Here is a 13,294-nt window from a genome sequence, read left to right as displayed (position 1 = left end):
TTGGCCAGTTTCCATTTAGTCACTGATATGCTTATAACCACTACAGTGCTCAAGTACCTATTTTTGAGAGGGAATAAACTAATTTTTTGTCAGGAAGGCCTGACCCGTCCTCTTGGGGACAGAGCCAGCAGAAGCAAGGATGCTGGTTGGGCCTGCTAGCCCTTCTAAACGAACTACCACACAGATTGCCACTGCTAAGCCTTATACTCACCAACTCCAGATCAATCGCACACAAAATGGATGAGTTACAAATACACACAGAACTGTTGGGTGATAATTATCACAGAAGCCTGACTGAACACACGGCAGCTAGCAGGGCGACCAGGCTACAAGCAGGATTGAGAGAGGGTACGTGAATTTAAAATGTGTTAAGGCCACTAAAAATTGCCCCGACAACTGCCGTTTAAAAGCTCGTAGACGTAGCTGCTGATACTCCTTGTTGACCGCATCGATTCGGCTCTTTCTTTTTTTTCTAGCAACAATACTCGCATACATATTGTGATCAACATTGACGTAAACATTGGCCTAATATAATTAATCTGCCTTTTAGATTTGATTTAGTGGTGGGAGCAGCTATTTTGGGGAGTAACTGGTTCCCATTCATTTTTCCTATAGACAATGGTACGTGACTCACATTTGGAAGCACACCTACAGCTTGTGTCCACAACATTAAAAGAAGTATCCCTTATTAAAAAAAAAATCCCTCAAATTCTGGGTGGTTTCTTTTCAGTGCCATAATGAAATGCAATTGATGATTTTCTTAATCTCTTTTTTTAGAAAACATGTTCCATCTGCCAAATGCTTCTCCCAAATCAGTGCAGCTTTCTGTCACACCAGCGAATCCACCAGCACAAGTCTCCGTACATCTGCCCTGAGTGTGGTGCCAGCTGCCGATCTGTCCACTTCCAATCACATGTCACCAAGAACTGCCTGCATTACACCCGTAGAGTCGGCTACCGGTGAGTCTGCCGTAACTAAAATCATATTATTTATTTGCATTTTAGTCTTGTGCTAAGATGTAGTTTTTTAACTTTGATTTCTAAACTACCGGTATATCTTCTGTTAAGACCTTAATATTTTTGGATAGTCAAATCTGACCTTTGAGCAGCGTTCCTCCTTTCTAAATCTGACAATGTCATTTCTAATTACAGTTATTATTACATTGGCCTCAACTTGACAATCCCATATTACTGAAAGGGAAATAATTCACTATGAGACATTTATTTTGTGGACTCACCCAAAATACCAGCCATTAAAACTGAAAACACAGTATCCGACCAATTGTTAAATTATGAGTCAGGTCTATCAAAATGTTGTGAAACTTACATCTTGTCTCAAAGTTAAAATCTGCATTGTATGATTGATATGAGAGATATCAATCTTACAATCTAACTTTCAACCAGAAAGTGAATAGCATATTTCCAAAAAAACGGTGTCTTGTACTGATAAGCATGCTAAGGCTAACCAATTAATCAAATAGAAATAGACTAGAACATATTAAGACTTAAATTCTAAACACCAAAGTGCTTCTCTCCGAAAGATTAGTCAAACTGCCTTCTCTTATTTAAATCTGTCTTTTGCCAACTCTTATTTGTTCTCCCCCCAGCTGTATCCACTGTAGTGTGATATTCGCTGATGTAGCAACTCTAAAATCCCACATCCAGAGTTCTCACTGTGAGATCTTCTATAAATGTCCTCTCTGCCCCATGGCCTTCAAGTCTGCGCCTGCAACCCAATCCCATGAGAACACACAGCATCCAGGAATAAAAGCAGGAGAGCCCAAGTAAGTCAAAAACACAGTGGGCAGCTATTAATATATGCCAATCTAAACCAAATGCATTTCAGTTTTATATTCTGCTTAAGACCAAATTCAGCAAAGTGTATTCCAGTACATACATTTTGATGTGTACGAAATTTAATTCAATGCCAAATTAAATAAAATATATATACATACAGTGTTTAAATATTAAATATATTTAAATATATATACTATACTACTAATATAGAAACAGTAGTACACACACACACTAGACTAGATTTATCCTCAAAGAATTGTTAAAACACATCTACACACTTTTCCTTTCACACAGGCACACACCAATATAACCGAATACCCACATCCAATTCATTTTCCAAAGGAAAATCATTCCTCGCTGCTTTATTAGTGGCAGGATTTCAGGGGGTTAGACATGGCGGCTTAACTTGGGCTTGTTTCTCCACATGGCAACCTTTCACTGACTTGCATACTGTCCATCATCAGCACTACTGATGATGCGGGTGCTTAGGAGCAGGTGTTCTGGTATCATTGTTTGGGTATGGGCATGGTTGTGCCCCAAGCTTAAAGATAAATAAACATCCAATAACAATTCAGAGTAGTAAAGCATCGATTTCAGTATGTTTTTGATTATTTTATATCAAAATGTAAAACTATCCAATAGGTTTGTAAAGAGATAGACATTAGCTTCAACTGCTTGCTTGATAGCTTCATGTTAAACATTTCCAAAACTAGTAGCTTTTTTTCCTATATTTTATATTTTGCAGTAAACGTACAGTGCTTTTCTAAGGCTGATTTGTTTTGTCTTCCAGGGTGATCTATAAGTGTTCCATGTGTGATACCGTGTTCACTTTGCAGTCCCTGCTCTACACGCACTTTGACCAGCACATCGTAAATCATAAAGTTTCAGTTTTCAAATGCCCTGACTGCTCCATGCACTACGCACAGAAACAGCTCATGTTGGACCATATCAAGGTGGGCGTAAAAAGCAGTTATTTGAAGCATGCTGTAGAATAAGTTTTTTTTTTACCTCTAACTCTAGAATCAAACCTCATGCTGTGAATAATGAATAGGTATAGCACAGTATTATCTTGTAATTTGTAAGGCAAATTATATGAGTATCACTAATTAGTCTAGTCTAGAAATGTTTCAAAAACCAGTGTTTTATAAATCTTTTGTTATCATTCAATCTTGATGTGTGGACCCCTTACAGGCCATCCATGGGACCCTAAAGACCATTGAGGGTCCACCAAACCTGGGCATACACCTCCCCCTCAGCACCAAGCCCACTAACTCTAATAGTGCCAACAGCAACAGCCCTAGTAATCATAATAAAAAAGATGGAGAAAATATCAGTTGTCAAGACAAGAAAGAAAAGAGGCGTTCACCTTCACCTATGAAGACTATGAAAACAAACAGTAATTGCTCAGCGGATCTCAAGAACCCTCCCGGCTCAGGATATACATGTAAGGACTGCAGTGGCCTCTTTAGTTCCAGGGAGGACTTTGTGGCTCACATGAGGCGTGAACATGGCAAGGTGAATGTTTGAAACCATCCTCATAAGAAGTTTCCGATAATGATTTGAGATTCTGCTTAAATTTAGAGAGTTGATACTGTAAGTCCTAAAGTAGTGGGGGAAGTATTCAAGGTTGAAGAGTCTTTGTTAAGCGCACAACAATAACAGAAGTTGTTTGCAAAGAAAATCTTAGGCCTCACTCGAATGTAGTAAAAGTATCAAAGGTACAGTATACGAAATACATACTCAGTGCAGAACAATGTGTACTATTGTACATTATATGATGCAGTACAAACTATTTTATATAAGGCTGCAACTTTTGATTATTTTCGTTATGGATAATTATGTGGATTATAATCAATCTTATGATTGTTTGGTGTGTAAAACTTCAGAAAATAGTGAGAAATGCCAACACAATTACCCAGAGCCCAATGTGAAACCTTCACAATGCATTTGCTTAGCTAGTGGACAAACTAAAACAAATGGTCATAATAAAAATAATTAAGTTTTTTTTTTTACAGTTTCTCAATTAATCTTCTGTCAATCAAGTAATTTATCAACTGTGTTTTTCAGCTATATTACAGTTGGATAATATACTATGACAAAACATATGTCAGGAAATCTTCATGAGCTTTAAATGTAAAATCTTAATTTGTAAAGTAATTTGCAGCTGTAACTGTCAAATAATTGTGATGGAGTAAAAAAGTAAAAAATTCCCCTCTAAAATGCAGAGAAGTTTAAGCAGAGTACAAGTACCTCAAATGTGTACTTAAGTATAATACTTGAATAAATGTCTTTAATTCAATCCACCATAAGTCACGGTGAAGTAGAAATATCGATAGCTGCCTATATTTTAAAAAAGCTATCATGCATTCTACTTATATTGCAGATACTGAAGAAACACCCATGTCGGCAGTGTGACAAGTCGTTCAGCTCCTCCCACAGTCTTTGCCGACACAACCGTCTCAAACACAAGGGACTGCGGAAGGTCTATGCCTGCCCGTGAGTACACCCACCCACTGTGTTTTTGACAGCATTTTTTCCAAATTTAACTACAAGAAACGACGGTCCATCCTGCCCTCCAGAACGACACATACAAGCGTTTGGGGATCTGACATTATGATTAAGTTTTGGCTGGGTTTAGGCACCAAACCCACTTGGTTAGGGAAAGAATATGGTTTGGATTAAAACTACACTACTATGTTTATAACTACATGTTAAATTTAGAAGATGTTGGTCATCATAGTTACCAAAACAACGACCTGGATACAGTTAGCAAAAAACTGTTGTCATGATTACAAGAAATCAATGATCCGTATGAAAACAGAAATTAAAAGCTGTCGCCTGTGTTGTCAACATTTTCATCCACCCTGACTTCTTTGTGGCTCCACAGTAATGTCAGACTACTTTTTCTCAAGACAGACAAAAGACAGGGAGTGTCACTTACACATACTTTCTGTCCATTAGCTTAAACATTCAATGCTCGTTTTCCTGGTGATGCCAGTCTTGTTTTTCCTGAGGTGGAAGAGAAGGTGATTGGCTCTTGAGTATCACAAACCGACAAGCCAATAATCAAAAAGGAGCCATGCATAGTTGTTGTCAAATTTTAAGAGGCACACATTGGGTTGATGAAGCAGCCTGAATCACATAATTGGGAAGGTTTAGCGGTGGGAGCACAAGTTCGCAAAGTCCGGTGCAATATCCATGCGTTACCTTGCTTCAACAGTAGCCTACATATTAAAATGAAAATACTAATGATGAAAATGCAAGCAAAAATCAGCATTCCAGGGGTTATCATTTTTATGTTCTTGTACTTTGATAGGCACTGTCCAGCTCTCAGTCAACCGTTCACTAAAAGAGTGCTGCTGGATCAGCACATTCATCTAGTGCATAAAGTCAAAGACCCAGAGGGGAAGGCGGTCAACTCCGATAATATCGAGGCTTTACCTGACAAAGAAACGGTACTGTGGCGCACACTTTTACTTTTCCAGTGATTTCCATGGTTCGGTCATTCCTAACTGATCGTTTTAATCTCCTCCACAGACCCTTAGCCCCAAAAGGAAGCCAGAAGAGGATGAGGGGTCTCCAGGATTGAACTGCAGGGGCTCTGACACACAGCCGTTGAAGAGGCTCAAGGTGAACATCCTTAAAGTTCACAAGTGTGCCGTCTGCGGCTTCACCACTGAGGACATTGGAGCTTTCCATGAGCACATTCCCCAGCACAAGTCCGATGGCTCGTCCTACCAGTGTCAGGAGTGCGGCCTGTGCTACACCTCCCACCGCTCGCTGGCCCGACACCTTTTTATCGTCCATCGGATGAAGGAGCCACAGGGTCTCGCCCGATACAGCGCACGGGGCAAGGACGATGATGAGAGTCAGAGAGAGAACCAGCTGGATGACGGGACACCAAATACCAAATGCAAAGTGTGTGGCAAGATGTTTGAAACGGAGGGAAACCTAAAAACCCACATGAGGACACATGGGATGGCGTTCATAAAGTCTAAGAGACTGAGCGCTGCTGAGAAGTGACACTTTTAAACCATTCCATCTAAAGCACTGTAGTTTAAAACTTAGACCTTCAGTATATTACAGTAGGCTGTATATACACAATGTACAAGTAAGGTACTACAGTATGTAATCAATATACAGACAGACAGATAAAAGTCATAGTCACTTTGTGTTTTTAAGTAAATTTAACCAGATAGTTTTTGTACACACATAGATGTTTCTATAGGTTTTGAATATATCTTTTTTTAAATAGAAAGAGCTTTTTAATTTTAAATCGTTCCTGATATCGTTCCATTGTTCTCACCAGGGCTAGAAAATGTATGGATATATTGTTGTAATGGGATTAATCCTCATATAGTCAGCAGTATTCTGAATTTTCAATGCCGCTAATGTCAAATGAATGTCTGAAAGAAAAATATACATATATAAAACTTTTGGGACCCTCAGGTTTCCCAAGTACAGTACATGTTACCCTAAGGTTACGCTAAGGTCTTATTTAATTTCATGGATAACTTGCCTAATAGTTCTCTCTGAGCTTTCCTTGGCTTCTACAATGGTCTGGTCTCCTCCTAACACATCCTGAAACTATGGATCCTTAAACAAATTCTCTGCATTCATTTTTGACTGAAATTACATGAATAATTAGAAGATATCAGACAAAGGGTTTAGCCTTTTTTCAGCTGCAGCTTCCTACCACCGTGACAAAAAAAATATTTTTTTACATCTACAGTCTTTTAAAGAAAAATATATGGGCTAAATTGCGTGTCTTACGGCAGTTCTTTGTGTCTATATTTGAAATCATGAGTGGTCATTAAGAGGAATAACTGGAAAAATCTAACCTGAAGACAATGTAAACTTGGCTGTGAAACTGAATTATCGATACAAGACAACCAGATCGAGTAAATGATAAATAACTGAAAGTTGTAAGAATCACAATATTGTATAAGATATTTTCCATTGCTTTCTTTGTTCCAAGCATTTCCAAAAAACAAACAGTACATTTTCTATTCTTACAATAAGACTTTAACTGTCCGGACCTGTAAAACTGCATGTAAGAAGCAGTCTGTGAATTGTTTGTTGATTAGAATGTATCTTGCTGCTGCTGTTTGCGATTTTTTGTACAAATCTGTTCTTTATGTCAATAAATGAAGACACCTTCTAGCGGCAAGACCTGATATCGACTGCACATGAGACATCAGCTCTTCTCTTTGGAAATATATCAGAAATCCTTTTGTGATCATTTATACTCATGCTTGTATTAGTGTTGTACAAAGAGCTAAAGGAAGAGTGAATATTCAATCAAAATTTGTCAGGCCACCTAAATCATGATTCAAAATGAATAAAAAATATGTTTTAATTTTCACACTGTGGAGTAAACAGACTCAGATCTAATCACTTGAAATCAGTTGCCGCATAACTACATTATTATCTACTTTCTATGTCATGAGCAAAATTATTATATTAAGATTATAATATATAGCTGCATCATACTAATTGTATGACTGGTTTCCCTCACTGTTGTCTAGTAGAGGCATGTCACTTCATGTAGGTTTTTAGGACAATCTCACCATCTAGTGGCCATGGGTGATTTATGACCATTTCTGGACTGTTTGGTGTTGCTTCCCCCATAATTTTACCTTGAGACAAATAATTCCAGTAAAAACAAACAATATTTAAATGATTAGGGGAATAAAATTAGACTGATACCACTGTAAAACACCTGTCCTTTCAGTGGAAGTGATGGGACAACAACCCATCTCTAATTATGTTGATCCTGTGTGGTGGCCAAAATCAAGGCCTGGATCTTTTTTGTTCTCATCTCATCCTCATGAAACCAAATCCTGTTCACACTTGATCTTGAAAACCAGGTGTGAAGGATCTGCAGTTTCTTAAGCAGTTTTTTTAATCAACCCCATTCAAGATGAATTTCACGCTACCTTCTTCATGAGGATGTGTCCTCTCCTATGTTATTTAAACAACTCTACTGAATGCAGTCAGTCCTAAATATGGCCCTCGCGGTAACGTTCCTTCTTTTTGCAGGGTGTAGTGCAGCGATGGAAAATACGAAGGCCTTGACCGTGTCTCAAAGATGCACGGAAGATACCAACACTTTCCTCTGGGAAATTATCCAGGACAGGCCAAATGAATATGCTGTTCTCAGTAAGTATTGCTGACTTTTAAACGGCATTTCTTTCTGTATGTTAAAGTTGAAGAGTTACTGAGCCTGGGGCAGTGGAGGTCCAGGTCCATTTACTACAGTCCAGGGCCAGCTGTTCAAGGAACTATAGTAACCTTTTCCGGGTATAGTAACTCCATAATCTCCATAACAACTAAACAGAACAGACATGTAACCGTTGGAGAGAAAAACAAGAGAAAGACAGGTAGACTGAGGCTATATTTGACTCACCGTTGAAGCAAGTCTTTGAAGTTGTCCATAGCCATATTATATAAGGCCTATCGTTTCACTTGTTGCTCAGAAGGTTAGCTATTTGTTTGTTTTTTTGCTCAGAGAACTAACCTAGCTGCTAGCTAACTCAAAACAACACGGCTAACGTTAGCAGGCTACACTAAAAAAAACAGGCTATTGTTTCATTTAAATATGAACTAACTTATTGTTGTTTTGTTGTGAGGCCAAAGTATGACTGGCTTCACATTTTACTTTTTAGTTTATCTTTCTTGTCCATTCACAGTTCTACAGTGGCATCAAAGTAACCTCGTCAGATATTTGATAGTAAACAGTAAACTTCACCGGTCCAGTCTTCACCACCTGTCCGTATGCAACGCCAGCTTTGACCGTTACAACCCACGGGAGCGCTGTTTCATTCCATTCAGGCAACTAGATGAAGAAATGGGAAAGACAGTGAAATTACGTCTGAGATTTAAAAAAAGAAAAGAAAAAAAAAAGACAAAAGATAGATCCATAGCGAAAGTACTGCCTTGACTTTTCCTCAGAAAAGACGTATAAGTGCAAGAAAAATAATATTCATTTGTTTAACTTTCTGAGCTCCACTTTCTAGGCTATTGTTTCTATTTGTCTTTAGTGAAAAGATTAACTAAATTCCGTTTTTGAAAATGATGTTATGTTTACACAGTTTAATCTTTTTATTGTATAAAAACATGCACTGAAAACTTAATTTCTGCTGAATCAAATTACATATATCACTTGATTTAAGTGCCATAGAGTCAAATAGCAAGCCATGCCCCCACGTTTGCGTATATTGGAAGTAGAAGCAGTTTCAACCTGCTTTTGAAGAGCTACCAAATTCCTTCTTAAATTAAGGAATCATTTAACTTTGTGCAATCATAATCTATCATCATTAGCGTATCACAATTTAAATGTTTATTTTAATAGTTTATTTTTTTAACTCAAAGGATGTGGCTCATCGATGTTTGGTTATGTGCGCTAAGTTGCATTTGTGTGCTCTATGGCTGTTCTTGTGTGTATTATCAGTGTATGATGCATTTGGAAAGATGGGCAGCAATGTCGAAGGAGGTAATGTCAACCAGCCGGGCCTGCTGCAACAGTGTCGCTCTGCACACGGTCCTACCTTCTCTGGACAGTACTGCCAGGTGTTCCTCAGGCAGGTAACAACAAACAATGTAATTGAAGTAACATGTCATCCTAACACTTGGCTTAGATTTTGAACAAACTGTTTTTACTACCTTAGGAAACTGTCCAGTATTTTGTGGGTATTTGTGTTCCTGACTCCTGTGGAGAAGACGATGTGCAAATGCTGGTGCTGTACGGTCAGTGATTTTATTTTTAGGTTTAAGTTTTCTCTGGTCTCATTGCTTACCACTTAGTCAGTCCAATACTTGTGTTTACATGTGGCTTGCTTCACTTTTTTAACAGGGAGACTTCAGTTTGGTCAGATATCCCTCATTCCTCCTTTACCTCCCATCTTGGTCAACCAGTCCACTCAGGAGATGATCATGACCCATTGTTTGTCCAACAGCATTGACCCAGATGCATCAGATGTTACCTGTCTGTCCGTATATGATTGGATGTCACTTTTTTCAAATCCTCTCTGCTGTCTTATATGCATGCATACAACTGAACTGGATACGTGTCTCATACATTTCAAGACTGTTTTTGGGGAGTCTTCACCTAACACAACTTTTTTCCTGCAGGTTTGTGTGTTGCATAATGGTAGCAATTCCTCTTGCGGCTACCCTGTTTACAGCTATAATAAGGTGGCAACGGAACAGAGAGGTCAGTCACACAGCAGAGTCTTACTGTTTAAACCCTGGCATCAACCTTTATGGGACCCTGAAGACCAACGGCTCCTATAGAGGCGATATTTGCAGTAGCACTTCAACAAGAAATACTAATAGTAAGTAAATAATGTGTATTATATGTTTTTGTTTAACTACATGTTCCCCAAGATTTCCTGGAAATGTTTACCAGATGATTTACCACAAGCATAATGCTGTTCTGAGATTGGACTACAGAAAGTAAATGTTGAAATATTGAATATTGTCTTTTGTAGACAGCACCCAGGACAAGCCACTTGGTTTTCCTCGAAGCTGTATGCACCAGTGCCTTCAGGCGTTCTCTTTACAGACCACCAGCCAGGGTGTCTTTAGCACCTCTTCATCCATCACAAGAGGAGGCTACTCCTCCTTAAATGGCATCCGTGTTCTCAGCTTGTTATGGATCATATGTGGACACTCTGCACAGTTCCCTGTAATAAACAACCTGGGTATGACCAGACTCAATACCACATGCTCTTTTATTCTGTGCTTCATTCACTTACTAATATATTTTTAAATACTGCATTATCTCTATTGCAGATAACTATAAAGACTGGAAAAAAACTGTTGAAAGCAGCCCCATGCATGTGCTTACCATCAGCGGGCCTGTTTATCTTGCTGTGGACACCTTTTTGCTGCTAGGGTGAGACGGAAACAACACAAACTTTAAACAGTGCTGGGCCATAGTGTGTCAGCGGTTTCTAGAGCAGCTTTTTGTGTTGTAGGGGTCTGCTCAGTGCAAGTTCTCTGCTGGGCTCCATTGACAGGGCTGAAGACAAATTGAGACCCAGTTTGGTGGCCAACTACCTCTTTAGGAGGATTAAAAGGTATTTTAATTGTGTGTTTTTGTGTGAACTAAAAATAGAAACGTACAGTACTTGCAAATTCTCTTTCTTTCCTTTGATACAGGATTCAACCACTGCACCTGTTTGTTATGTGTCTAACCATTGGCCTCATCTCACTGGTCCAGTGGGGACCTTACTGGTTCCCATTCATGGATACACTAATGGATTGTAAGACATACTGGTGGGCTAACTTACTGTTGATTAGCAATCTTCTTCCAGTCCAGGATATAGTAAGTTTAAGCATTAACTCAGTAGCTCCAATTCTATTTTGACATGGTTCTACACTGACCTCTTTGTTAACATTTTATTTTCTAATCTTTCCTCAGTGTATTCCTTGGACATGGTACCTGTCCCTGGACTTCCAGTGTTATGCCACCACTCCTCTGCTGATCTATTTTTATAGACTGTATGTCCTTGATTTGTACCTTGGACAAATTCAATGTTTGAATCATGACCACAGCTCACTAAAACAACGCTAGTCCTGTAATCTTATTCATTGTCTTTTAAAAAAAATCAGAAACAGAGGTGTGTTTGTGGTTGTCGCTGGAGGCCTTCTGCTGATGACCACTGTGGCTGGTGCTGTCATAACTGCACTCCTGCAGCTGCCAGTTTTTCAGCCGTCTACAATGTAAGCATGCCCGGATTATCTATAAGGGCAAGTGGGCCAGTGCCCAGGGGCACCAACCTTACACAATTATTGGGTGGGAACCACAAGACACAAAATTAAAAAATAATTTAAGTAAATTGTTGTTATTCTATTGAAATTGTTGAAAGTCCATTCATTACTCGTTTATGAACACTAATTTCACATTAAAAAATTATATATAAATCTAGATTACATGACCATATCCTTCCCCATCCCCAATCTGTGAGTTGAGTTGGTCCACAAGTACACACAAATGTATAAATGCATTAGGTATATGCACATTGTCTTAATACGGGCCTGACTGCATGGTGTAGTAATGGTGATCTTGTGTTAATGCAAACCGCTTTGGAACTGAATACAATAAATGTGACATGAAATTAGCCATTCTAATTTTATAACCAAAAGTGTTTTGTTTACTTATTTATTTTGCAGGACATCTGAGAATTATGTCTTGTATTACTATGTGAAACCATACACAAGATATGGGCCGTTTTTAATTGGGATCTTGACCGGAATATATTTGACAACAAAGAAAGATAATTTGTTGAAGCAAAAGGTAAAGAAATGTCCATGCCAGGATAATTACACATAGCTTATTTGATTTTGTAGAAATGTGAACAAATCATATGCTCTTTTGTGATATTATCAAGCCGAAAAAGACTCTGTACACAAGCAAGCAGCTTAAGCTGCCATCACACTCATGTACGTATGGTGTCTTGCTGTTGTTCCAGTGGCAGGCAGCACTAGGTTGGTTCTGCTGTCTGTCACTCATGGCTGTGGTGATTGGATTGGCCTACCTCCTCCGGGAAACCCCAGCCTATCCATCTGTACCACATGCCCTCTACCAGGGACTGCACAGGCCCCTCTGGGCTCTGGCTGTGACCTGGATCATATTGGCCTGTGAGGAGGGTTATGGAGGTAAACCAAAAGCAGAGATGTTCCAAATACCCTATTCAAAAAAAAATTTGAAATATGCATCCTAACAAATGATCAAGTATTTGTTTTCTCTGCATGTTGATCAATGATTGGCTGCACTATAATTGTGTATCTTGCTGTTTAATGATTTCGTACTTTAATAGAACAAATGGCAAAATAAGGAAAATGTACTGCAAAATTTGCGGAGATTTGGAATTTTCAGCCGAAGCAATACTAAAGATAACACATTAAAAGGATTTGGGCAAATAAATATAAATACAAATACGTAGCATATCTGCCCATTTCTTGTTAAGTGACATGTGAGTACAGTCACATGAAAGCAGAAATATGTGTTAAAAAATATTTTTTTTTCTCACTTTTTCTGTAGGTTTCATCAAGAGCCTCTTGTCATTTGAATTCTGGATCCCTCTTTCCAACATCAGTTTTGCCTGCTATCTCACACATCCTGTCTTCATCATCCTCTACATTGGCTTGCAACAGACCCCAATCCACTACTCAAACATTAACTTTGTAAGTCAACACATTTTATTCTGTTTAACCAAGCATAATGCTGAGGTGTTTCAGAAATGAGCTTTATTAGGCCATGTTTTTGTATCCCTTTCTAACTTATCGTCTCCTGTCTTATTTAGATGTACCTGTTCCTTGGCAACCTGGTGCTCACGCTGGTGGTCAGCTATGTGTTAACCATGCTGGTTGAGAAGCCATACCTTCTTCTAAAATGGAGCAGTAAATAACAAGACAAGTCGGCACACAAAAGACTTTATTCAGCTAACACCTAATCTTGTATCAGTTTGCTTGTGACTTGTAAACTATGT

General features: G+C 38.7%; 3 protein-coding genes across 6 annotated transcripts in view; 2 read left to right on the top strand and 1 right to left on the bottom strand.

Annotated features, from left to right (window-relative positions):
• znf532 (zinc finger protein 532) overlaps positions 1-6,408 on the top strand; it is a 15,893-nt gene extending 9,485 nt beyond the window's left edge. For all 3 annotated transcript variants that reach the window (XM_034895833.1, XM_034895832.1, XM_034895831.1), the window contains exons 4-10: positions 778-959; positions 1,607-1,783; positions 2,587-2,749; positions 2,988-3,311; positions 4,180-4,292; positions 5,113-5,251; positions 5,334-6,408. In XM_034895833.1, coding sequence (XP_034751724.1) covers positions 778-959; positions 1,607-1,783; positions 2,587-2,749; positions 2,988-3,311; positions 4,180-4,292; positions 5,113-5,251; positions 5,334-5,819 — 1,584 coding nt within the window. In that variant the 3' untranslated portion in view covers positions 5,820-6,408. The remainder of the gene's footprint in view (positions 1-777; positions 960-1,606; positions 1,784-2,586; positions 2,750-2,987; positions 3,312-4,179; positions 4,293-5,112; positions 5,252-5,333) is intronic.
• The window catches only part of grp (gastrin-releasing peptide), a 24,054-nt gene extending 15,416 nt beyond the window's left edge, over positions 1-8,638 (bottom strand). Inside the window, exons 1-3 of one of the 2 annotated variants that reach the window (XM_034895839.1) lie at positions 8,206-8,638; positions 4,943-5,020; positions 4,738-4,833 (exon numbers count right to left, since the gene is read on the bottom strand). In XM_034895839.1, coding sequence (XP_034751730.1) covers positions 4,738-4,766 — 29 coding nt within the window. In that variant the 5' untranslated portion in view covers positions 4,767-4,833; positions 4,943-5,020; positions 8,206-8,638. Of the gene's footprint in view, positions 1-4,737; positions 4,834-4,942; positions 5,021-8,205 lie in introns of those variants that run through there. The other variant, XM_034895840.1, reaches the window with a different exon arrangement.
• Positions 7,610-13,294, top strand: oacyl (O-acyltransferase like). Its single transcript, XM_034895834.1, has 15 exons — positions 7,610-7,958; positions 9,250-9,383; positions 9,467-9,545; positions 9,652-9,787; positions 9,930-10,132; positions 10,289-10,501; positions 10,593-10,695; positions 10,778-10,879; positions 10,962-11,127; positions 11,224-11,303; positions 11,415-11,525; positions 11,976-12,099; positions 12,275-12,461; positions 12,847-12,989; positions 13,109-13,294. The coding sequence occupies exons 1-15, from the start codon at positions 7,787-7,789 to the stop codon at positions 13,211-13,213; spliced, it is 2,058 nt and encodes a 685-aa protein (XP_034751725.1). The 5' UTR covers positions 7,610-7,786; the 3' UTR covers positions 13,214-13,294.

The sequence above is a fragment of the Etheostoma cragini genome, chromosome 16, assembly GCF_013103735.1.
Source record: "Etheostoma cragini isolate CJK2018 chromosome 16, CSU_Ecrag_1.0, whole genome shotgun sequence".
Lineage (NCBI taxonomy): Eukaryota > Metazoa > Chordata > Actinopteri > Perciformes > Percidae > Etheostoma > Etheostoma cragini.
The sequence above is the reverse complement of the archived record's forward strand: the minus strand, read 5'-3'. Positions and strand labels throughout refer to the sequence as shown.